Here is a 22,928-nt window from a genome sequence, read left to right as displayed (position 1 = left end):
TCCTTCCCCAGGAGGGAGCAGAGTGGTGACTGCTGAAATCCTTTCCTGGACCCTGAAGATGCAAAGAATTCCCAATGCAGGCTGCAGAAAGTGAATGTCTTTCAATTTTAGGCTGTGCCAAAAAATTTTAGGATGTCCCTAAAATAAGCAATGTAATAAATTATCCATTCTCATGTCCCAACTCTCACCCTGGGATCCGTGCAGGAAAAGCGCTGAGGTCCCTCCTTTAGGTTCCTTCTGGAGTATTGAGGTCCTGGTGCTGTGGGAGCACATTTTCCATCATCCTGGAGGGTCATGGCTGGACCTTGAGGGTCTCTTTCCCACAGGGGAGGTCCAAGCCTTTTACGAGGACCTGAACGGGCGGCAGTACGTGAACGAGGTGTTCAACTTCAGCGTGGACAAGCTCTACGACCTGCTCTTCACTGACTCCCAGTTCCAGAGGGACTTCATGGAGCAGCGCCGCTTCTCCGGTGAGCTCCTGCTGCTGGAGCTGCCCCAGGGGCTGCAGGGGAAGGGCTCTGCCTTGGAGGTACAGTTTTGTCTGCTTGGGTGACATTCTGAGTGGATTTTGGGACAGCTGGCAGTGCCTGTGTACCCATCTGGTTTCGTTTTCTAATCGGCTTTTGTAGTGGAAAAATCAGACTTTCTTATTTTTATTATCAGCTAAGGCCAGATCCTCTGTTCAAAGCTTAACAGTGAGAGGGAAAAACACTTTTAGCTCCACACCTGATGCTGGCAAGGGCAGAGCTGCAGAGAATCCCTTGGCATGTCACAGTCCTTCTTTCCCTGTAACTGTAGGTTTGCTGAAGGAGGTAAATCCCCAGCCTCTCCCCCTTTCCCTGCACTTGAAAGAGGGGAAAATATTCACATTTAGCACAGGAGCCCCCTTTGTTTCACACTCAGCTGAGCTCTAGAGCAGCCAGGCTCCCCGAGGGGAAGGAAATCCCATCCCCAGCTTGGTTCTATGGTGATGCCTTTCCCCAGGGGACTGACCAGAGATCCCTCCCCACTTATGACTGGAATGTTGTTTTGTCCTCTCAGATATTATCTTTCACCCCTGGAAGAAGGAGGAAAATGGCAATCAGACCAGAGTGATCCTGTACACCATCACCCTCACCAACCCTCTGGCCCCCAAAACTGCCACAGTCACTGAGACTCAGGTAAGGGACAGTGGAGCAGGGCTGGGATGCTTGGTAGAAACTGCTCTGAGACTTATTTTCTTGTCCTGAGCATGTTTTCGTTGTCCCTGTCTGTTTTCCTCTTCACATTTCCTTGATTTAACCTGCTGCCCAGTATCTCTGCAGCCACGAAGAGTTAATTTTACATTGGGTTGCAATGAAAGCACCACAAATTTCTCAGCAAAAGCAGCTGAGTTTGTGAACAGCAGCACATCTTAATAATTGTTTTTCTCACCCAAACTTGTGCTTTTTGAGCTGTGCTCAACCCAACAGTTACTACCCAAGGAAGTCAGATACTGCCTGACCAGTCCTTCTCACAGCTCTAGAGAGTGCTGTGGGTTTTTTTATTGTGGTGAGGACAGTGAGATGATCATTTAAAAAGGTAAAAAAGGGAAAATCTGCACTGGGAGGAGCCAGGCTGGCTGGATCTAGCAGGGTCTGCAGCTGGAGAGAGAGGAAAAACCTTTTTCCATGTCCAGAGATGTGGCAAAGGGTAAAATACTGAGAGTGAGCTTTAGGAATTGCTAAGAGGGAGCCAGGAAAAGGGGTCTGAGCACCACATTTCAGAGAGGAGGATGCCAGCAGCAAGGTGGGACTTGTGAGGGTGTGAGGAAAGATGCTGGAGAGAAGGAAAGGTGCAGGGAACAGAAGGGAAAAGGGAGAGCAAAGGGAACAGCACACTCTCAGATAAATAAGATAATTTATAATCGCAGATCATAAACCATGCCTTATTTAATTCTGAGTTTGGCTCAACCACCAGGACACCCCCTGTGTGTCCTCACTGCAGAACTGTGTGGGAATAATCTGCAGGAAAAGCCATGCTTAGTCCAGGGATCTGTGCTTAACTGTGTCTGTCTGTCCTCTGGAGCTAAGGGAAAAGGACACCAGAAGCACTTAAAAGAATAAAGTGGTGTGATTTTCTGGTGTTTAGAAAACGTACTAGCTAGAATTTGTGGATTTGGCTCAGGTAAAGCCAGGCACAAGAGAGGTCCCCCTTGGAAAGGTCCCAGCAAACTGGTTCCCCACACGGCACAGTGTGCAACACCTCTCTTACAAAATCCTGGAGGCTGGAACCAAATGCCCTTTTTAAAATGTGCCCAGGAGAGGCATCTGGGTGAAACCCTTGTTTTCCTCTGCCTCCCCTTCAGGGCGAGCTGCTCACAGCAGAGCTGCAGAGGCAGGGCTGGGCCGTGGGGTGTTGAAGGTGCCAGTGGTGCCCTAGCCACACTCAGAGTTGCCTTGCACGCTGTTTTTTCCTGCAGACAATGTACAAAGCCAGCCAGGAGAGCGAGTGCTATGTCATAGATGCAGAGGTGCTAACTCACGACGTCCCCTACCACGATTATTTCTACACCATTAACCGCTACACGTTGACTCGTGTTGCCAGAAACAAAAGCAGACTCAGGTACTCTCCTGGGGAGGGAACGATGAGCAAAAGGCACCTCTGGGAGGGAGTTTTGCTCTTTGGGTGTGTTAGGAGGGGTTGAGGGGGTTATTTCTTTGTCCTGTTGCTGGGACATTCCTGTCACGAAGAGGAAGGGCAGGGTTTTCACATGCTGGGTTGATATCAATGCATCAGGGAGAGGATTTACAGATTTTTCTTGCCTCTCTCTTGGAGGCAGGGGCTTGCAGAGCCTGTTGTCAAGTCTGCAACAGGATGAACTTCCTGGGACTGTGCTTGGGGGCAGAATCAGAGGAATTGGGTACTGGGCAAAGCTATATCTGTGTGACTTCAATAATGCTAATCCAAATGTCTGCCAGACGGCCGTGGAGCACTCCTGGGAGAGGCTCTTCCTGCCTTTGCAAGGACTTTTCCAGCAGTGCTTCTCCTCTGGAAACGTGAAGGGCTGAGACCATTCCAGAAATAACAGTGTACATGATTATTTCCTGGATTTACACTGACAAAGATTGTGACTTGACATCACCCCCAGGAAGCAGAACCAGGGGAATGATTGACCTTTTTCTCCTCACAGGGTTTCCACGGAATTGCGCTACAGGAAACAGCCTTGGGGGCTGGTGAAATCCTTCATTGAGAAGAATTTTTGGAGTGGCCTGGAAGATTATTTCCGTCATTTGGGTGAGAGTGGCAATGACAGTAGCACTCGTGTTTCCCTGGGAGTGGGCAGCATGATCCAATCTTGAGGTGGCTTATGTGGCCACAACTGGAATAAATTACCTGCTGGAATTAATCAGGGCATCAAATCCTGCTCCCTGTCAGGCAGTTTGGGGTCAAATTTTGGAAAAAGGCACGAGGAATGCGGAGCACAAATCTCTCAGACTCTGCCAGCTTCTTTGGCCCAGCTGATGCCTTTTTTAGGGCTTATCAAAAACAGAGGCCAGACAAAAATCAGAGAATAAAAGCAGTTCTATTTATGGAAGGGCCTTCAGGTACATTTAGGGCAGACAAAGCCCCCAGGGGCTACACCCAAAATGGACAATGGCTCACAGGGTTTCACACTTTGATAAGTTTGGTCCATTTGCAGATTGGGGTTCATCTCCCAATGACAGCTCCAGGTAATGAAGTCATTTAGCCCAAGTTTGCTCCCCCCAGTCACTTTTGTTTCCATCTCTCAGGGCTGGGACAGTGAGGTGTCCTTGACTGCCAGGCCTGGAGAGGAATTGTTGTGTGTGCCCAAAATGGGAGAGCAGCAGCTCACACTGGGTATGGAGTCCAGAGTTCTACACTAAAGAACTGCAGGGTTACAAGCAGATATAGAAAAATAGAAAAGCTGAAATCCTAAGCAGAGGGGTTAAACCTTTGTCCCCTACAAAACCACACCTGTTAATGCTCCCCCTCGGTGCTGCAGAGAGCGAGCTGACCAAAACAGAGAGCACGTACCTGGCTGAGGTGCACAGACAATCCCCCAAAGAGAAGGTGAGCAAGCAATCCACGGTGCGGCGGAGGAAACGCGCCCACGGCCACCTGCGGGTGCCACACCTGGAGGAGGTGCTCAGCCCTGTCACCACCCCCACGGATGAGGAGGTTGCCCATCGGATCAAGCACGTGGCAGGTGAGCAGCTGCACACCCCGCAGCCTTGGGGATGGACACAAACAGGGGCTTGCTCACAGTGGGGCGGGGAGGATGTATCAGCCATTGAGGGATGGATCAGGAATGAATGGGGATCTGAATCCAATTTTTACTGAGAGCTACGTGTGTTTATATACTGTTTTAGGAAGGATAATATTTTGCTACAATCATTTAGTTAAACATCACACAGGCAAACTTTACATTTCTATGTAGTAAAATCTTATTTCCCATCAGCCACACTTAATCCAATCTTCTTGTAATCCTCAGAGCTCTGTCTGCTCTTGCCAAGGCATCCTGGTTATCAAGCTGCATGTGCTAATTAAATCTACAGTACTGTCAGTCTCATTTACATTTACCACATCCACAGGGATGTGTTGGAGTTGTTTGGGTGAGGTGGAGGGTTGGGTCGAGGATCCTTCCCTGTTTCCCATCCCAAATGCATTCCCTCTCCTCAGGTTCCACTCAGACACGGCACATCCCTGAGGAGAGCCCCAGTGGCTTCCACCTGCAGAGTGTCTCCAAGCTGCTCCTTGTCATCAGCTTTGTGTAAGTGAGGAGTTTCTCTGCTTTCCTTCCCAGTCAGCATTAAACACCTTTGGTTTAGATGTGTTCCTGGAGCTCTGTGCTCCATCTCTCCTTTCCCCTCAGCCTTGCCCTTGTTTTAGCCAAACATGGGCTTTGCAGATCTGTTCTGGGAGTCCTGAAGGCAGGTCTGGGACCTGTCTGGGACCTGTCTGGGACAGAGGCAGCTGTGCAAGAGGGGAGGAGTCAATACTTACAAGAGAGGAAATCCAACAAGTATAAGCATTTTTTTTTTTCCTTTTACTTCAAGGACATGGTTTACAGAGTTTTAATGACACATAGAAACTGTGTGTGTGGGTAATTTAAAACAGTGATTTAATTACTGACACACAAGCTGCTGCATGGGCAATGTCTGTGCAAAGCTCTCTGGGAGTCACTGGGCCACCACAACAGGGCTCAGTGTCTGTGAGGATTCTGTCACATCTTCCCTCTGGTCTGGCAGAACCTTTTCATGTCTTTTCACGGATGCAGAGGTTTGCAGCAGCACCCAGCCAGTGACAAATGAGGTGGTATACGGTGCTGTCATGATGAGAGCACAGCACAAAGGTACCAAAGCTTTGTGCCAGTGTCTCCTGACAGCTTCTGACGTTTCCAGAATATCCCTCTGGCCAGTTGCCATCTGCCTGACTGAACTGGTCACAGTGGGCCATTCTTCCAGCAAAATAACTGCCCTGTTCAGAGCCAGGCACCAGCCTGGCATTTTGGAGTGTCTTCCTGGGGAGGAGCAGAAATGTGTGGTGGGAGGTGAGAGGAGCTGGGCAGGGCATGGCTGGAGTGTGTTCCCAGTGCCAGGGGTGGCAGTGGGGAAGGCTGGATGTGTGTCAGACACACACAGGGACCTGCTGTCCCCAGGAGCTCGGCTGTGCTGAGGGAGCTTCACCACCAGTGCAGGCACATGGATCCCTGTCTGTCCTTCCTGCCTCTTCCCTCTGCTCCTTTCTTCCTGCCCCCTGTGCCTCCTGCACTGTCTGAGCTTCCTCCTCTCAGCCCAGTTTGTGTCAGTCCGTTTCTAACCTGCAGCTACTCCGTCTTTTCTCTTCCCTGCTCCCATTAGGATCTGTTTCAGGTACTGTCTCGCTCTTTTTTTTACCTCTTTACTCTCCCATTTCCCTCCCTTTCTCTGCATTCAGCACATCCACTCACCCAGCCTGTTCAGTCTGAGCTGTCACCCCTGTCTGTCTGTTTGTCCTCCTGGCTCACACATTTCTTCCACAAGGTGAAGTTTTGGTTGCTCACTCAGATTAAGTCCCCACTCCCAGCATGGACTGGGCTCAGACACCTTCCTAAAGGCCTGGGTGTTGTCCCAGGTGTTGCTGGCGAGCAGTGAGCTGTGAAATGCTCCTAACCCTGGCTGTTTTCTTGCTTTCTCTGCAGTCTGGTGCTGCTGGTCATTCTCAACATGATGCTGTTCTACAAACTCTGGATGTTGGAATACACCACGCAGACGCTGACGGCGTGGCAGGGCCTGAGGCTGCAGGAGAGGTACAGCCACAGCTGCTGGCTCTCTGCTTCTTCCTTGTGGGTGTCCGAGGCTTTTCCCATCACACCACAGCTCTGGGCTCTCACTCTTGTGTAAAACAGGTGAAGCTGAAGGGCCGGGTGTGTTTCCCCTGTGGCTGAAGAGCAGAGTTGAGGCCACAGAGGATGCTCTGTGAATAAATATTCAGCAATTTTGGACTGAGGTGGTCACTTCCCTCCTTTGATGGCCAGACTTTCCTCTGTATGGAAAGCAGCATCTTAGAATGGTCCCTTTGTACTCACAGGAGAATTTGGGCTTGGGACACCCAGCACTGGGTCTGTTAGGTTTGTGCTTTGGAAGGTGTGGATCCAGATGTCAGCAACGTGTCCTGCCTGAATGGTCTCTGATCTATTTATAGAGGCTGAGAACATCCTGTATCTACTTTTCTGAGGTGTTTTTGTCCCCTTGTGTCCCTTTTTTGGAGTCCCAGTTGCTCCCTTGCTACACTGTGTTTAACTTCAAGCATTCATAGCCATGTGCTCTCACTGCGTTGGAATTTTTTGCCCTATTTGTGTCATTTCTCCTCATTAGGAGAGGGAATTATTATCTTCCCCATACCAGCCCTGCTACTTCCCCACAGATAGATTAAATGATTATAGATCCTTTAAGTGATTTTGCAGTTAGATTAAACAATTATAGATCCTTTAAGTAATTTTATCTTTCTCTGGTGCTCTTGGTGTTTTTTTTTAGACTACTACAATAGTATTTAAGTACAGAACTTACGTCCTGGTTGCACAGTGTGATGTGCAAGTACTGAAATTTTGTGGGTGGCTCCACATGGGTAATTTTTATGTTGCACAATTCCACAGTTGCTGTGGAAGCATCTGAATCCATCCAAGTACCTGGAGTGCTTCCATCTGTCCTGATTCCACTCCCCTCAGTTCTGTTTTGGGGATTTAAATGGGCCTGAAGAGAAAGGCTTGGGAAGGCCAGTGCAGCTATTCCTCACAATAAAGAGAAATCTGTGTACAAACGATGTGATTTTATGACTCTTGCCTGTGTTTTTCTGGCAGGTTACCCCAGTCTCAGACAGAATGGGCCCAGCTGCTGGAGTCCCAGCAGAAGTACCACGACTCAGAGCTGCAGAAATGGCGTGAGATCATCAAATCCTCGGTGATGCTTCTGGACCAGGTGAGGCTGCACAGCTCAGGCAGGGCTGTGACCAGGGGGTCACTGTGTGATCCCAGTCCTGCTCCCCATCCTTCTGCATCTCCTGCTTCCACCACAGCCCCTCAGGCGTGCCAGCTCCTTTAGATCCATCTCCTGCTGGTGCTGGGTACCACAAGGGCTGGCACAGGGTGCCACTTCCCCATCAGAGGGAAATGCATTTCAAGGACAGAACCTTACAGGGCCAAAAGTCTCATACTGGCACATTTGGGATCTAATGTCTGTCACATTTGGGATCTAATATCTGTCATCCCAGCTTGGAGAGCAAACTGGTTGTAGCTGAGCCCTGGATATGTACATGCAGCTTTCAGGGAGGAAGGGGACACGCTCTTGTAGCACAAAGCCAGGAATTTCAGGGTGTGCTCCTCTAAAAGCACACAGGGCTGCTGAGAACACAGCCCAGAAATGAGAGCTGCTTCCTCATAAGTCCCTAAATGTCATCTGCTTTCCCCTAAGGAGAGAGAACACCCTGTACTCTGCTCACCTCCTCTCTTGGAGAATGATGCCCCACATTCCCAGTCCCCATTTGTACACCCCTGCTCCCAAAACCACAATTATGGCATCAACACTTTACAGGGAAAAAGGAAACACCCAAGTTCTCTCCTCTGGGGTAGCACCACAGTGGAGAAATCTCTTGTCTTGCAGATGAAGGATTCACTAATAAATCTCCAGAATGGCATCGGGTCCCGGGACTTCGGGTCAGATCCAGATGAGAAACGGAAACGTTTCCATTAACAGGCAGGAATGCAGGAGGCCAGAGGACGGTGTGCAATACGTGTAAATAGGATATATAAATATATATATAAATATATATATATACAGATATAAATATATATATATTATATACAGATTTTAAGAGAAAACAGAAAAAAAAAAAAAGAAAAAAAAGCCTAAAGAGGGGAAGGAGTGACCTCCAACACTGGCTGAACTGGAGCGTCCCTGGGAGCGTGGGGTGTGTGTGTGTGGAGGGCTGTGCTCTCCCAGCACTGAGGTGTGCTAAGGGCCGTGCCCAGCTCTGCTCCCTGGGCCTGTGCACTGCTCCTCTGTAATATTCCTGTCTGTCTGTCTGTCTGTCTGTCTGTTCTGGTTTTGTTGTCTCAAAGGGAAGCATCAGCGTGAGTGCCCCCCCGCCCGTCCCCATCCCCTCCCTGCGCATGGAGGTCCCTGCTTCACTCTGGTTATCTCTAAAGGGGACACTGTCACCTCCCTGACCTTGCTGGCTTCAGGGCACAGAGGTTTAGGGGACACTGTCACCTCCCTGACCTTGCTGGCTTCAGGGCACAGAGGTTTAGGGGACACTGTCACCTCCCTGACCTTGCTGGCTTCAGGGCACAGAGGTTTTGGCAATCACAGTCAATCCCTGCTCTGGAGAGGAGGGTGAGTTGCTGTGGGTCTATGGAGGGCAGATCCCCCTGGCAGGCCCCTCCTGGGAGCAGAAATTTGCTGTCAGGGCAGCCAGGCTGGCTCAGAGAGCAAAGCACAGAGAGTGACTGAGCTGCAGTCCCTTCCACATGCCCCAGTTTGGATTTGCTGCCTCCTGTCATGGATGCTGCAGTGAGAGCCAGGGGTGTGTTTGCCTCCAAGGGATGTGGGAGGGCAGAGCCACTCCTGTGCCAGTGTCCCCTTTACCTGTTCTCTGCTTTCTCTGTGCTTGGGCCCTGCCACTGAGCCATCCCTGTGCTGCAGGTCTGCATTGGTGCTGGAATCACCACACTGGGAGGACCCACGTTTAAGCAGAAAACCAAAATTAGGATTGATTTGCAGCCACTCCCACTACCCAGCTCAGCAAATCTCTCTCCTGTTTGTTCACGCAGCCCTTGTCTTGTAAAATCTGTGGGAAAACAGCAGCTTCCTTTCCTTGCCTGGGATAAATTGACATAATTGTATCTATGCAGCAACAGCCACCACTGTGGGTATTTATGTGACTGCATCTGTAGAGCAACAAGGCTTCCAAAAATCCAGGGGAGGTCAGGAGGGGTCACAGAGACCTAGAGAGGAAAGGACAAAGGGCCCATCAGAGGGAGGCAGGACAGAGCTGGGTGTGAGGCACCTCAAGGGTGTCTCCCATCAGCTGGGTGGTGCATCCCAGGGAGTCAGCCAGGCAGAGCTGCACTGGAAAAAAAAAAAAAAAAAAAAAAGCCAGTGTTCATTTTCAGTTGTTCTGGGGGATATTTCCAGACCTCATTAGCAGCCAGATGAGGAAGAGGGGCAGCTTGGCTGTGCTGTGTGATGCACAAACTCCACAGGGACTCATGTGGATGCAGGCTGCTTCTTGAAGTGTTTAATAAATGTTTCGGCCTCTTCCCCAGCCAGGTAGATCAGGGGAATGTGAGTCCCACTTTGTCCAACACTGGGATTTTTCCACCTTCTGACTGGCAGGAGGGAGGCAGCTGCACATTCCCAGTTTGGAAATGGTGCAGTTGTAGCTCCTCCGTTGCCTCCAGGATGAATTTTTGGTCTCTCACCATTCTGTAGCACAGAATACCCCCAGTGCAGTCTGAGGAAAACCCTCTCAAGCTCCCACTTTCCAATTCCAAAGGCATCCATTCCAAAGACAATGGATGCAGGAATAACCTGCTGATTTCTCCCAGCCTGCCTGCAATCCCCATGACCAAGTGCTGAACACATTCCCCACACGCAACTCACATGTGCAGGAGCATGGATAAAGCCAGGCTATCAATGGGACATTTCAGACTGTGAAAGCAAGGTCCAGTTGGGGCAAACCAGAGAGTAAAGTGTATTTATGACTATTTATTTAATTTAATGCTGCTGACTACTGTATTGCTCCCTGATTTTTTACCAGGGAGGCTGCTGAAATGGCTGCTGTACCATGAAATTGAGGTGCTAGGGCCTGGGAAGGGCTTTCTATAGCTCATTTTCCCCACTGTGACTTGCCAGACTGTCCCAGAGTCCCCTTTCCCCTCATAATCACTCCCACAATTACTAAGCACACAAATTTCCCCTGCTGCTAGAATTTCCCTCTTCTAGAATTTAACTTCAAGCACCAAGCAGGAGGACACAGGGGAAGCCCTGGGATTCACCCTGCCCATGCCAGGAGAGAGAAAGAGCACACTGTGAGAGAGGAACCTGGAATGTGGGGTCTCCTCCACCTGGAGACAGAGAAATCAGAAAGGGTCACAGATAAATGCTGCTGATCAGTATTTGTTGGTCACCAATATCACATTCTCTCTGTTAGGGAGGCAAGGAACCCTTTCTCTCATCCTGAATCCTTTCTCCTGTGCAGATTTCCAGCTGCAGCCTCAGGCTGGGCCCCAGAGACAGAACTGCACGAGCTCTGCTAAATGGATCAGGCCAGGCAGCTGTAGCAATCTCAGCACCAGTATTTGTCCTACCTGTGCATTAAGGTGGGTTTTGAACCGGTTTGACACCTATCCTGGCACTCAGCAATGTGAAATCCTTCAGGAAGGGCACAAGGTGGTGGGCACCAAGCAGAACCTGGTGCTGCAGTATCCTTCACACTGTGGGAGATTTCTTTTTGAGGCCTTAGGGTTTTGGGTTTTTTTAGTTATTTCTTTTTCCCACTTGGCAGCCAGTCTGGCTTGGAGTTGGATGGGATTCACAATCATTTTCTGCCTCTTAATCTCTCACAATAGTAATAAAAAGGGGAAAAGCAAGGTCTTAAGGCAATAACCATGAGGGTTTAAACAAAAGCTTGGGGTGTTTTCACTTCCTCTGGAGAGCTGGGATAGGAATCAGCTGCCCCTGACCTGTACCAGCTGAAAGGTTAATTCCTTCTGGAGCCAGAGACAATTTTGGATTACATTTCCTGGAGGGATCAGTAACACTTTCTAGGAGTGAGAGGCCTGAATAATGTTACAGAGGGTGGTGCTTCCCTCAGCACTCACAGCCAAGCCTGGCTTCCACCATCAGGTCTTTGCTTCTCCCCTTGCTCACCTGTGCCAGAAATCCCCCTGGATTCTTTTCACAGCAGGTGCATTTCCCCTCCCAGTCTGACCCTTCACCTGCACATCTGCTGCGGTTTGATTTGCAGGATCTGAGCAACCACAAAAACGGATTATTTTTTATTTTTTTAAAGGCATTTCTCCAGCCAAGCATGCAAAAGCAATGCCAACAGCTTGTAGCCTAATTCCTGCCAAGGAAGATTGCTCCTATTGGGAGGAGGGAGAAGGGCGAGCAGGAGGCTCTGATCCACCAGTTTGTGACATCCTCACTGATCTGATCTGGGCACAACCTCGCCTCTGATAAATACACACCTTCCAGTGCTTACCCTAGAGAGTTCTGGCAGCTGGGATGAGTGGGGTTGAGTCCTGGATAACTGCTGTGCAACCAGGCATTCCCAGAGTAGGTACCAGAGTATCTACAGCAGCAGCTGCCTGTGAAGTCTCTGCTGGACTAAAAACCAGGTTATCCCAGGTGGTGAGCTACCCAAGGCAGAGGCACTGCACATTGCAGATAGTAAATTTGGGAAAATAAAGGCTAGATAAAGACACTTGCAGTGAGAAGGTGCTAGCTGTGGGTTAACAGGATAATGAGATTTTGGGGTGCTCTGCACTTCAGGCTCTTTCTTCATTCAGAAGGCTGTGCTACTAACTCATACTAACTGATACCAGCTTCTGTCTAAATGCTTCTCGGCTCCCTCAAGTCCTCTGGGAGAAGAGAAGGCACATGACTTTGATGATCTCCCCTGAGCTGCCTGTTCTGCTGTGACACACAGGCTGCATTTACACCTCTGGCTGCTGCCCCTGGCTGCTGGGTGACACCAGACCCTGCTTGGATGCTTCTGATCTTAAAACCAGAAACTTCAGGGACAGGAAATGTTTTTAGTGTAGTGTGACCCTGGATTGGAAGAGGAAAGGTTTCAAAGCACAAGGCTTTGCTGGATTTGGAGCCCTGAAGGCACAAAACTGCCCCTGCAATAACAAGGCATGCACTGGGAGATCCCCTCTAGGAATGCTCATCCTGGAATGCTAATCCATGTCCTTATCAGTCTCAGCAGCTCACCTGGGTGTAGATAAGGACAGACTTTTCAGCCTCCTTGGCTCCTCGGTGCTGTCCTGGTAGCCACACAAGAGCTTTTCCTTACCTTTATGCAAGAAGGTAGATTTCTTTTCCCAGAGAGTTGCTGGAGACACTTTTGGTCTGGGTACTTGAGACCTTTTGGATTTGCTCTGGTGTGCTGTCAGGCAGCACCTGCTCTTCCCTACAGCACAGAAACACAGAAACAAACTTTCCTGATTTACAGCTGGAACTGTCTGGTTCCACATGACACAGAAAATCAGTCTTAAAATCACTGTTTAAAGCAACAGTGTCTGGCTCAGGGGAGGCAGCTCTGTGCTATCTGCCCAGGCAGCTGCTGCCACCCCCAGATCTTGACAGATCAGTGATTTCTGCACTGCCTGCTCAGCTCCAAGGGGCTCTCCCACGGATCTCTGCCAGGATGCCACCGTCACGGACCATGGCACAGCCACCTGGACCTGCTTCATCTTTTCAGTCTCAGCACCACTTAAAATACCTGGCAGGGGCTTGCTTAAAACACAGCTCAGAACAGCGACTCTGGAAGCAAAGCCCCGGAGGGGAGTGGCTCACAGAACAGCTGTGCCAGGGTGGTTCCTGTGCTGATTTTCCAGCCTGTTCCCCACCAGACATGCTCTGATCTCTGTGCTTTGCAGTCTCTCCAGCACGAGTCTCTCTGTGCCATAAAACCTCTCTTTTTGTAGATGTGCACACTGGCCAAATAATCTCGTGTCTTGGGCGACTGCTGATCGAGGCCATTCCCTGATCTAGGCAGACAGCATGGGCTTCTCTTAGCATGGATCCGTGGCATGCCATGCCCTCCTCCTCTCCCACATGTTCTGCAGTGCTGGCTATGGCTTTTCCCTGTCCCCTCCCACCTCTGCTGCTGGACAATCATTACCTGTGTCGTAGATGGTCTGACCTGGTGCTGTCCCTGCCTGCCTTCCCCTCCTTCAGTCTGTATGCTCTTCAAGTGAATGTGGTTTTGTGTTGTTTTTCTTTTTTTTTTTTGGTTTTTTTTTTTGGGGTTTTTCAGTAGGGAAAAGGACTTCCTTCTGCTGAAGGAATTATATTTGCACATGGCTCGAGGAGGTTCCTCCTCTGGCCGTTTCTGTTACCTCACTCATTTAGGCCAATTCCATTGCTAACGTTAAAGGCCACCTTCCCTGACCCAAACCCCAAGAGTAGGGAGGGAACAAACCCCTGATGACGTGCAGCTCAGGTTCTGGAGCCACTTATCCATTAGGATTTGGGATAGCAGCTGTTACAGCTCCATCCAGCAGGGAGGTGGAGCCTCTGCCACGCATCTCCACGTTCCCACCTCCTGGGAAATGGTCCTTGGAGAGTAGGGATGGGAGCACCCACCTGGCTCTGGGCTGGACGTGGAGGGAGGGAGGGAAACGCAGCAGAGCAGTGGCAGCATCACAACCTCCCACGAGCAGCCTGGCGTGGCTGTGGCATCTCTGGGACATCACCATCCCAGTGGGATTTCATGTCCCACCACGTGCTCCAGGGCTGGAGAAAGCTGCTGAACCCCTGGGGCGTGTTCTCCCCACTCGGATCCTGTGATTCCTGTGCTCAGCTGATGATGAACGAGGGTCTGCTCTCCTCAGCACGGCACAGGAGTGGGTCCTGCAACCACCTGGAATCCCCTCCAGAGCCCGGGAAGCAGGGGACTGATGGCTGAGGTGACTCCGGGGTGGGTGGGGGAAGGATTGTGGGTTTGTTTTAAGAGTTGTCCCGACTGTCAGAAATTTGCGCTGTGCGCAAAAAAAAAAACAAAACAAAAACAAAACAAACAAACAAACAACCCGCGGTTAAAAAACGGTACTGGAATGTAGGAATTGTACAGGCTCTGCAGCCAAACTCCGTGTAAGTAGTTAGTACCATGGAAGTACGGTATCAATTAAAAAATCTATCCAACAACCCGCGTGGCTCTTTGTTCTTTTTATTATCCTGCCTATTCTGGAGTGTCCTCTCTCATTCCAAACACACACAGAGTCTTTGCCGGGACCATCTCTTCCAGGTCTTGAAAAATCAACAATTTTTAAATTATTATTCTTTTTTTCCCCTGCGAGATTCTCGAGCAGAAATTTGCACCCCGTTTCCTCCTGCTTGGAACCCCATGTGGCAATGGTCACCTCTGTCTGCAGGAACTGGGAAAGTGAAAGATTTGTCCAAAAAAAGAGCATCTGCAGAAGATGCCTGTGGGGTACGGGGAGGTGCAGGACAAGGGGATGGCCCTTCTTTACCGCCTGAGGTAGCTCTCAAGAAGTTCTTCAAGGGTTCACTCCTTTTTTTTGATTTAACAGTATTACACCAGTGGTTCACAGGGACTGAGGAGCAGAGCTGGAGTGGAAGAGAGGTGTCCTAAAATTCACCATGGGCTCAATGCTGTGGGCAGTGCTGGAAACTCCAGAGTTACAACCCAGTCCCTCTGTTGAGTTCAGGATTCTGCCAGGCAAAGTGGATAAGGGAAAAGGTGACATCCAGCTGAATTCCAAGAGGAGCTGCTTGGATATTCTTATGGATATCCCTTTTGGATGTCAGGATTTTGGGAGCTGGTGCCCAGACGACGAGTGTGCTTCATCTGGAAAATGTGCTCCCCTTGCCAGGCTTGGCTCTGGATTTGGGAGCAATCCTACTACCAAGCCTGCACTGGAGTAGTTTCCTGAAGTTGACACCCACTCTAAAAAAAGGGTTTTGAACAAGTGCCAGTTGGAAATCTGGCCTGGGCCTGACTTACAAATGGGGCAATTTCTGTGATTTTAGCGAGCACATGAAAAGCAGCAGAACAAAGCAGAGGGGATTCCGTGGGTGGGAGCATGCCTGGATCACGAGCACTTGGGAACTGCTTACAAAGCGGTCAGTGGAGCAGGATTTGTCAGCTCTGGCAAAGCAGCACAGGCTCCATTGCAGCAGGGATGTCACAACTCTGCCATACAACAAACCCAAACCTTCCCCACCTGGTTTTACAGCACAATTCTACCCTGGCCAATGTTTCTGCCTTTCCTCCCCTTCCAATCCCAGCTGTTGAGCTCAACTGATCTGCATTGAAGGGCAGAAAAAAATTTTTACTCAGCTTAACCCTCAGAAAAGTTAAGTTTGCATAGGAAAGATGGGATTTCCAGGGTGATTCCTGGGCAACAGAGGATCGTTTAGGATGAATCCAGACTATTAATACTGGTGATTAATTACCTCAAGGGAGAATTAGGATTGTGGGAAAAGTGGGTGTTTTCTGTCTGTCCCTCTAGATGGTGCTGCTACAGCACTGGAGAACCATCACAGTTATAAAACTACAACCATTTTACTAAACTGCCATCCTGTGAGGGCTTTGCATCCTATTTATTTCTCCTGCCTACCAGCATGAGGATGCCTTGTTTTTTGGGGTTTCCCAGGAAAAGGTGGATCCCGTGCCTTGTCCTGCTGCCCTGCCAGCTGTTGCAGGACATGGCTCTGCAGGTTCCTCCTTCCACTGTGAACTCCAGGAGCAAACCTGCTGTGCCAGGCAGGTGGAAGGGGATGAGGGTTTTGACACTTGATAAATGAGAGGAAAACGGATTCTTATGCTTACATCGTCCTGTTTCCCAAAGCAGGGCTACTTCAGGATCTCTAGTCTCAATTCCCTCCAGAAGGAAGAGTGAGCATGGCACAGGGGCCTGTCCTTCCTACCATGCATTTCCAATTTTAGTGCATTACAGTCCTCACCCTACTCAGCTTGTGCATGGACAGCCTAAAATTCAGAGTGACTTCATTAACTAATTAAATTCTTCCTGTTTTAACACCAAGAAAACTGCCTGGGCCACAATATGTGGGGGAATAACCCCCTAAGAGAGTCTTACAGTCCTGCAGCTCAGAGCAGTGTGCCATACATACCCCTAACCTCTGCAACGGAGAAGTAGCATTTTAGCAAATAAAGGTGGTGGTGAGAGCAGCTGAGAAGTGACAGGTAACATTTACAAAGCCATTGAGGTGATGATGGAACTGAAACCCGGGAAGGAGCCGTGTTGCCCACACCCCTGTGCTGTTTGCTCAGCATGCTTCCAGAGGAGTCCTTCAGCACCGGGCTGGCAGCTCACATGGAGACCAAAGTCAAGGCTGTACAGAGTCCAAGGCAAATGGAAGAGGATTTACAGTTCCCCGTGTTCCTCCCGACGGCGCAGAGCTCCCCCTCAAACCTGGCTGGTGTGGCAGGGTCCTTCTGAATTCAGAGCCCCTGCAAGGGAGACAATTCCTCTTGGACCTCACCGGAGTGAGGATCACAACGGAGTTAGCATAGGAACTGATGGGAGTGTAAAAATCCAGATTTTCATCTTTAGCACACAAACTCCTTCCTAGGACGTGCTTCCTTTGGAATAGAGCCCTTACAGTCCTCTTGGGCACAGCTGCCCTTGTGCAGGGGAAAGTGAAGATTCCCAACTCCACAGCAATAGGTAAATGAGGCATGAGTACATCATGGGCTGTGTTGGTTTGGAGGTTCAAGCCATACAAGTACACCCCATGCCCAAAGACGCCTGTATGGCTTCTAAGGTCGCTGGGGAAGCTCCAGAGGAGCACAGCCACACCCCAGGAGTCTCCAGCCCCAGCACAAGGAAGCTGAGGGGTGGCCAGACACAAGGAGTGACCACTTCTCCATGACCCACCTTGGTGCCGTTCACTCCGCTGCCTCCTCCCTGCTACTCCTCCACAGGCACAGCACAGTTCTCCTTGTTTTCCGACGGAATCGCAAGGTAGTCTGTCCTGGAGTTGGAGGGAAGGAGGAAAGCACACGGTGTAAAGCCCAATTTGGGTAAACTCACCTCTGCTGGATGCCTGGAAGCATCTCTGAGGTAACAGACATCACCTGTAGATGCTCACAGTAGGAAAGTCCTTGGCATAGGCAGGAGCAAGCACTGAGTCTTCCCTGCTCTCAAATCCTACACACCCAGCCTTCCTGTGTGCAGAGTGCTCTAACCCAAGCCAAGCGTGTGGAAAGATGGGAATGGGCCAGGATGAAACCAGACCTTCCAGGGGAGCATCTCCACACGGTCCAAACCAGGCCACCCTGGAATACTGTTCGCTCCCTGCCTGCTGTGGGGTGAATCTTGGTGCTCCTAAACACTGCAAGTGCTTTGGACAGAGCAAACACCAACCAGCCCATGCCATAGCAAAGTTCAGTCTCCTGCAGGCTGCTCTGGGACACGTGAGGAGCTCTTGCAGAGCAGATCTCATCTCCAGGGGTTCCACACTTACGCATTTTCCTGCGCAGCTTCCTCTGCCTTGGAGACCTTCCTGTAGCAATAGACCATTTCAATCAGCAGCCAGAGTGTGAGGAAGACCAGCAGAATATACATCATAATTTCTGAGATGACCGAGGTGAAGTCTTCTCCAGCTGTGAATAAAATGAAATAACCGCTGATCATTTCCATGCAGCTCCATGGACACTTTCCACCTTTGTGTCATCCTTCCTAACCTGCCTTGCCAGAATCTCCAGGTGCTGTGAGGGGGCAAAAGAGAGGGACCTGCAACAGGCAGGGATCGCAGTGGGTTCCAACGCACACAGCCCTGTCTGTGCCTCGCATCCTGTGCCACCCACACATCCTCACCGTTGCTCACCTATCTCAACTTCACGCTCTGATTCCTCCCTGTGTCCTACTGGCTGGTGTTACTCGGCTCTGTTGTGCCGCCAGTGATTTGTAAAGGATCAAAACACCGAGGTGTTTGTGGGGGAGAGGGAGGGGAACGGGTGGACAAAAGGGCTGAAAGCTCCCGGCCCTCTCTGAAGAGAGCAGCAGAATCCCCGCCGGTCTGTAACACGCCGCGATTTCAGCACTGAGCCCAGCAGCACCAAGAGGAGCAGACTCAGGAGCAGCACAAAGGGGAGGAGGAGAAGCGGGAGACTGGTATCAAAATGGAGAACGAGGAGGGAGGGGGCGGCAGCAGGGAAGGGCTGCGGCTCCATCGCTGCCACATCCCAGCGCCGCCGCGGGAGGAGCTGGAAACCTCTGCAGGCGCCTGCCCAGCTGTGCCCGGCTGTACCCAGCTGTGCCCAGCTGTACCCAGCTGTGCCCGGCTGCGCCCGGCTCTGCCCGGCTGTGCCCGGCTGTACCCAGCTGTGCCCGGCTGTGCCCGGCTGTGCCCGGCTCTGCCCGGCTGTGCCCGGCTGTACCCAGCTGTGCCCAGCTGTGCCCGGCTCTGCCCAGCTCTGCCCGGCTGTGCCCGGCTGTACCCAGCTGTGCCCAGCTGTGCCCGGCTGTGCCCGGCTGTGCCCGGCTCTGCCCATCTGTGCCCGGCTCTGCCCGGCTGTGCCCGGCTGTGCCCGGCTGTACCCAGCTCTGCCCGGCTGTGCCCGGTTGTACCCAGCTCTGCCCATCTGTGCCCGGCTCTGCCCGGCTGTACCCGGCTGTGCCCAGCTCTGCCCAGCTCTGCCCGGCTGTGCCCGGCTGTGCCCGGCTGTACCCAGCTCTGCCCATCTGTGCCCGGCTGTGCCCGGCTCTGCCCATCTGTGCCCGGCTCTGCCCGGCTGTGCCCGGCTGTGCCCGGCTCTGCCCGGCTCTGCCCGGCTGTGCCCGGCTCTGCCCAGCTCTGCCCAGCTCTGCCCAGCTCTGCCCGGCTGTGCCCAGCTCTGCCCGGCTCTGCCCAGCTCTGCCCGGCTGTGCCCGGCTGTGCCCATCTGTGCCCGGCTGTACCCAGCTGTGCCCAGCTGTGCCCGGCTGTGCCCGGCTGTGCCCAGCTCTGCCCGGCTGTGCCCGGCTGTGCCCAGCTGTGCCCAGCTGTGCCCGGCTGTGCCCGGCTGTGCCCAGCTCTGCCCGGCTGTGCCCGGCTGTGCCCGGCTGTGCCCAGCTGTGCCCGGCTGTGCCCGGTTGTGCCCGGCTGTGCCCAGCTGTGCCCGGCTCTGCCCGGCTCTGCCCGGCTCATCGTGCCTTCCCACACTCACACACAACCTGCCCGTGCCTAGAAAGAGCCTCCAGCCCTCAAACAAGGGACAGGCTTTTCCTGCCAAGCCGTGTTTGTCACTGACAAACCCAGAGCCCTCTCCTGCGGCGCAGGGACAAACTCCGACACCCACGGCCAGTGACAGCACGAAAGAGCCTCGGGCAGCCCCTCCTACCCTCCTCCACCACGGTGAGATGGATCTTCCTGGAGCTCTGGAAGAGGGGCCGGTGGATCTCGAACTCGAACTCGCGGGTGATGTTGCAGGTGTAGATGCCCGAGTCGTTCAGGGTCACGTTCAGCACGGTGATGGACACGTCCTGCATGTCTTTGCTCCCATTCCATTGTATCCGCCCACTGAAGCGGCTTGGAAACTCGTGGATTGATTTCCTGTGCTCGTAGATCTGTGAGGAAATGTAAAGGGGTGTGCTGGTTAATCTCTGCCTCGGACAACACCACGGCACGAGCCAGGGACAGCATCCCCCTCCATCCTCAGGGATGTTCTGAGCTCCCTTGGTAACAGCAGCTATTCATATTCCATCATCCAGCCTCAAAGTATCAGGTGACTTTACAAAAGACAGGAAAATGAGTGATCAGGAATCCAATATCTCCATCAGAGAGGGAGAAAAACTAAGGCACAGCAAAACACAGATGCATGTGGACACAAAAAATCAGCAATGGAACAGAAAACTGGGATTCTTCATGCCTAGCAATGCTCCAGTCAGACAGTGCATGTGAGATCACCTGAGGAATGAACCACGGAATATCCGCAGTGAAGACAAACAGCCCTTTTTGGGAAGCCCTGGGATATTCAGCTGATGGAAGATGGAAGTGCTGCAGGATAAATCTGACAGCGTGACATTCTGGCTGACCACAGTCCCCATCACGACCCTGCCCGCCCCAGCTCACTTTGGTTGGTGTCCTTTGGGTTACCACTGACAAATGGATCCCCCAGGGCACTGGAAGTGAATTCCCATCTCATTCCTTAGCCTGGTCCCCTTAGTTCTCAGGCAGAAGGAGAATATTTGTTATCCTGCCTGGCCCTGCTCAACCACAGCCACTGATTTAATGCTTCAGACTCAGATAATATAGCTAGAAAGAAATGTGCACTCAGCCTTTATCTTGTTCTCCATTTCGCCATTCTCTCTTGAATTCCAGCTGCCCCTCATCTGTGCAATTTCCATTTTGATTCACTCTGAAAATCAATTTTACCTTTTCCTGACAGGGATCCAAAGCAACTCCCAGAGATCCTCCCACAGTCAGGATAACACTGCTCTCTCTGAAGGACAAAGAAGCAAATCCTACCCTGCAGATTTATTGGAGACCAATTTCACCTCTGAAAGAACAACTTTGGGGTTCAGAACTGATTCGGAAAAGGGTACTAAGTGTCAGTCATATTTGACATCCTTAGATACTGGGCTTGAGGGAATGGGACTGGAAAATGGCATTGATGAGTCTACAACCCAAATGTTTGAACTCAACAGCTGATTCCAGCTTTTCCTGCCAGGAGTTTGCGCTGTGCCCAGGTGTGGAAATGGGATAAGCAAGGGAAGAAAAGGAAAGGACTCAGGTCCCAGACAATACATACAGGCTCATCCTTTCCCCCCTCGGGCTTGTAGAACCATTCCACCACCGTGCTGGCTGTCACCTCTTCCCTCTTCATGCAGGAGATGCAGAGCAGCTTCATGTCCGTCCCTTGGACAGCCTCTGTCTCAGATGGGACTTCCACACACACAGAGGAACAAAGTCCAGCTGGGAGAGAGGAGCAGCAGGGAAAAAATTGTTAAGACAGAATTAGAGAAAAATCAGTTATTCACATCTTGGCATTAATGTCCCCAATGGAAAATGGTTTGATTTATTACTCTAATGCTATCTGATAACAGATTAAGTGTCAAATGTCTAATTTTACCAAGCTTCCTTCTCCTGAGATATTAATAATTTATAATAATTAACAGGGTGATCACTTCACACAGATTCACCTCTCCAGCATCTGCTTTGCCACAGCTTTCATCTTTCCTTGATAATTAATGCCATTTTAAAGGCATTGTTCATTCCCTCCCATGCGTGCTGGGCATGCTCCTGTTAAAGCAGCAATTACAGTCTGGGATGAGGGGAAGCCCAGAATTCCAGAGAGGAGGAACAGCTCGCTCTTTGTGCTAAGTTGGAAGGTTTGGATGCTTTAATTCAGCAAACTGTGAGGGTCCAGCCCCCTTCCTGTCCCTGGGCTATATGGGCACTACTGGGAGCCAAGGGGCTTGAACAGGAATGAATTTGGCAGCAGGAGGAGTTATTGATTTCCCAGAAATTCCTGCTCAAAACGCTTCCAATCAGAGCTGTGCTAAGGCTGGCAACTCTCAAATCCTGCTCTTGCAAAGAGGGCAGAAATGGTTGCATGTGAAGCCACACACTCGAGCAGAACGGGATCGTTTCAGTTCGACATCTCCGACCAAATCCCTGCTGACATTTGTCCCCTGGGCTAAACAATCCCGGGCTCTGTCTGTCCAAGGCTGTCTCCAGAGCCCAGACGCTGACTTTGCTGGCTGCTCCCTCCTCCCCAGCCTCTGAGGCACCATTAACCCACTCTCTCAAGCAACATTTTATGCCGGGACTGTTCCTGGAAACAATCTGGTTCCAATTCTCCCGTACTACCAGCTCCACAGACAGCAGCAGCTTTCGGGGAGAAATAAGGAAAAACTCCTGGATCCTGCTTTGCTCTGAGATCTGTACGCACAGACAAGCACCCACACACAGGGCTGAAGGCACACGCATATCAGATGTGGCAAAACCACCCAACCTCTTCTCGTGGCAGGAATCAAACCGCCGTTGCAATCGATTGATTAACTCCAGTTTACACAGACTGCACGGGAAACCGGCACTAAAACACCGCTTAATGGGCTGCACACCCTCCCCGAGGCAAGTCGATGTTAAATCACACTGCAAACCCCAGACCAAGAGCAAACATTAAGGGACCAGCACATGCTTTGTGCTCGGCACTGAGGTGTTTTCTCCACTCGCATTCACTCCCTCACACTCACACGAACTCCGCACGAGCGTAATTCCCTTCTCCCCAGCAACAACAACAACAACAACAAAAACCATTCGGAGGGCAGGCGCGAAGGGAGCATCCTCCCTTCTTCCCAGCAGCATCCTGCCAGCGGCAAGCCCAGAGGCGCTGGGGCGGGAGAGGGAATGGCAGCACCTACCCCAGAGCAGCAGGGCGAGCAGGGACGCGCAGAGCAGCCGCGGCAGCGCAGCCATTGTTCCGAGCCGGGCCGGCTCTCAGGCTCCTCGGCAGGATGCTCTGCTGCTCTGATGCTCTTCCCCCGCTCGCCGCGCTCCCGGAGCAACAGGATGCCGGGCGGGCAGCGGCCGCGGCGGGCGCGGTCCGGGGGCTGAGCTCGGCAGCGGGGACGGCAGCACCAAGGACAGAGCCCGAGCCTGGACAGAGCCCGAGCCCGCACGCAGCCCGAGCCCGCACACAGCCCGAGCCCGGACGGCTCCGCCGGCTCCGGGGCTCCGCGGGCGCGGCCGGCGCTGCGCAGGGCG

At 51.6% G+C, this 22,928-nt stretch overlaps 2 protein-coding genes across 7 annotated transcripts in view; one reads left to right on the top strand and one right to left on the bottom strand.

The window, feature by feature from the left end:
• GRAMD1B (GRAM domain containing 1B) overlaps positions 1–8,345 on the top strand; it is a 91,343-nt gene extending 82,998 nt beyond the window's left edge. For 4 of the 6 annotated variants that reach the window (XM_062508602.1, XM_062508604.1, XM_062508603.1 and 1 more), the window contains 10 exons: positions 327–470; positions 1,042–1,160; positions 2,441–2,583; positions 3,152–3,255; positions 3,986–4,189; positions 4,663–4,753; positions 5,844–5,855; positions 6,164–6,271; positions 7,322–7,439; positions 8,121–8,345. In XM_062508602.1, the coding sequence (XP_062364586.1) occupies positions 327–470; positions 1,042–1,160; positions 2,441–2,583; positions 3,152–3,255; positions 3,986–4,189; positions 4,663–4,753; positions 5,844–5,855; positions 6,164–6,271; positions 7,322–7,439; positions 8,121–8,210 (1,133 nt within the window). In that variant the 3' untranslated portion in view covers positions 8,211–8,345. The remainder of the gene's footprint in view (positions 1–326; positions 471–1,041; positions 1,161–2,440; positions 2,584–3,151; positions 3,256–3,985; positions 4,190–4,662; positions 4,754–5,843; positions 5,856–6,163; positions 6,272–7,321; positions 7,440–8,120) is intronic. The other 2 variants (XM_062508606.1, XM_062508605.1) reach the window with 1 other exon arrangement.
• Positions 8,346–17,146: 8,801 nt separating this feature from the next.
• SCN3B (sodium voltage-gated channel beta subunit 3) lies at positions 17,147–22,643 on the bottom strand. The gene is made up of 5 exons (XM_062508760.1): positions 22,586–22,643; positions 20,971–21,134; positions 19,561–19,786; positions 17,703–17,841; positions 17,147–17,210 (listed from the first exon to the last, which is right to left on the bottom strand). Exons 1-5 carry the CDS (start codon positions 22,638–22,640, stop codon positions 17,147–17,149), a joined length of 648 nt encoding a protein of 215 aa, XP_062364744.1. The 5' UTR covers positions 22,641–22,643.
• Between the last annotated feature and the right edge of the window lie 285 nt (positions 22,644–22,928).

Source organism: Cinclus cinclus, chromosome 25 (assembly GCF_963662255.1).
Source record: "Cinclus cinclus chromosome 25, bCinCin1.1, whole genome shotgun sequence".
NCBI classification, from domain to species: Eukaryota; Metazoa; Chordata; class Aves; order Passeriformes; family Cinclidae; genus Cinclus; species Cinclus cinclus.
Note: the sequence above shows the minus strand (reverse complement) of the source record. Positions and strands in the feature narration are given on the sequence as shown.

Bases quoted from the DNA above. Each gene is read 5' to 3' on its own strand.
- SCN3B (XM_062508760.1), bottom strand. From the start codon at position 22,640: ATGGCTGCGCTGCCGCGGCTGCTCTGCGCGTCCCTGCTCGCCCTGCTG. The intron at 21,135-22,585 runs GTAGGTGCTGCC...CCTCTCTCCCAG, and splicing joins GCTCGCCCTGCTGCTCTGGG to CTGGACTTTGTTCCTCTGTG. The intron at 17,842-19,560 runs GTAGGAGGGGCT...TTTTATTCACAG, and splicing joins TCTCACCGTGGTGGAGGAGG to CTGGAGAAGACTTCACCTCG.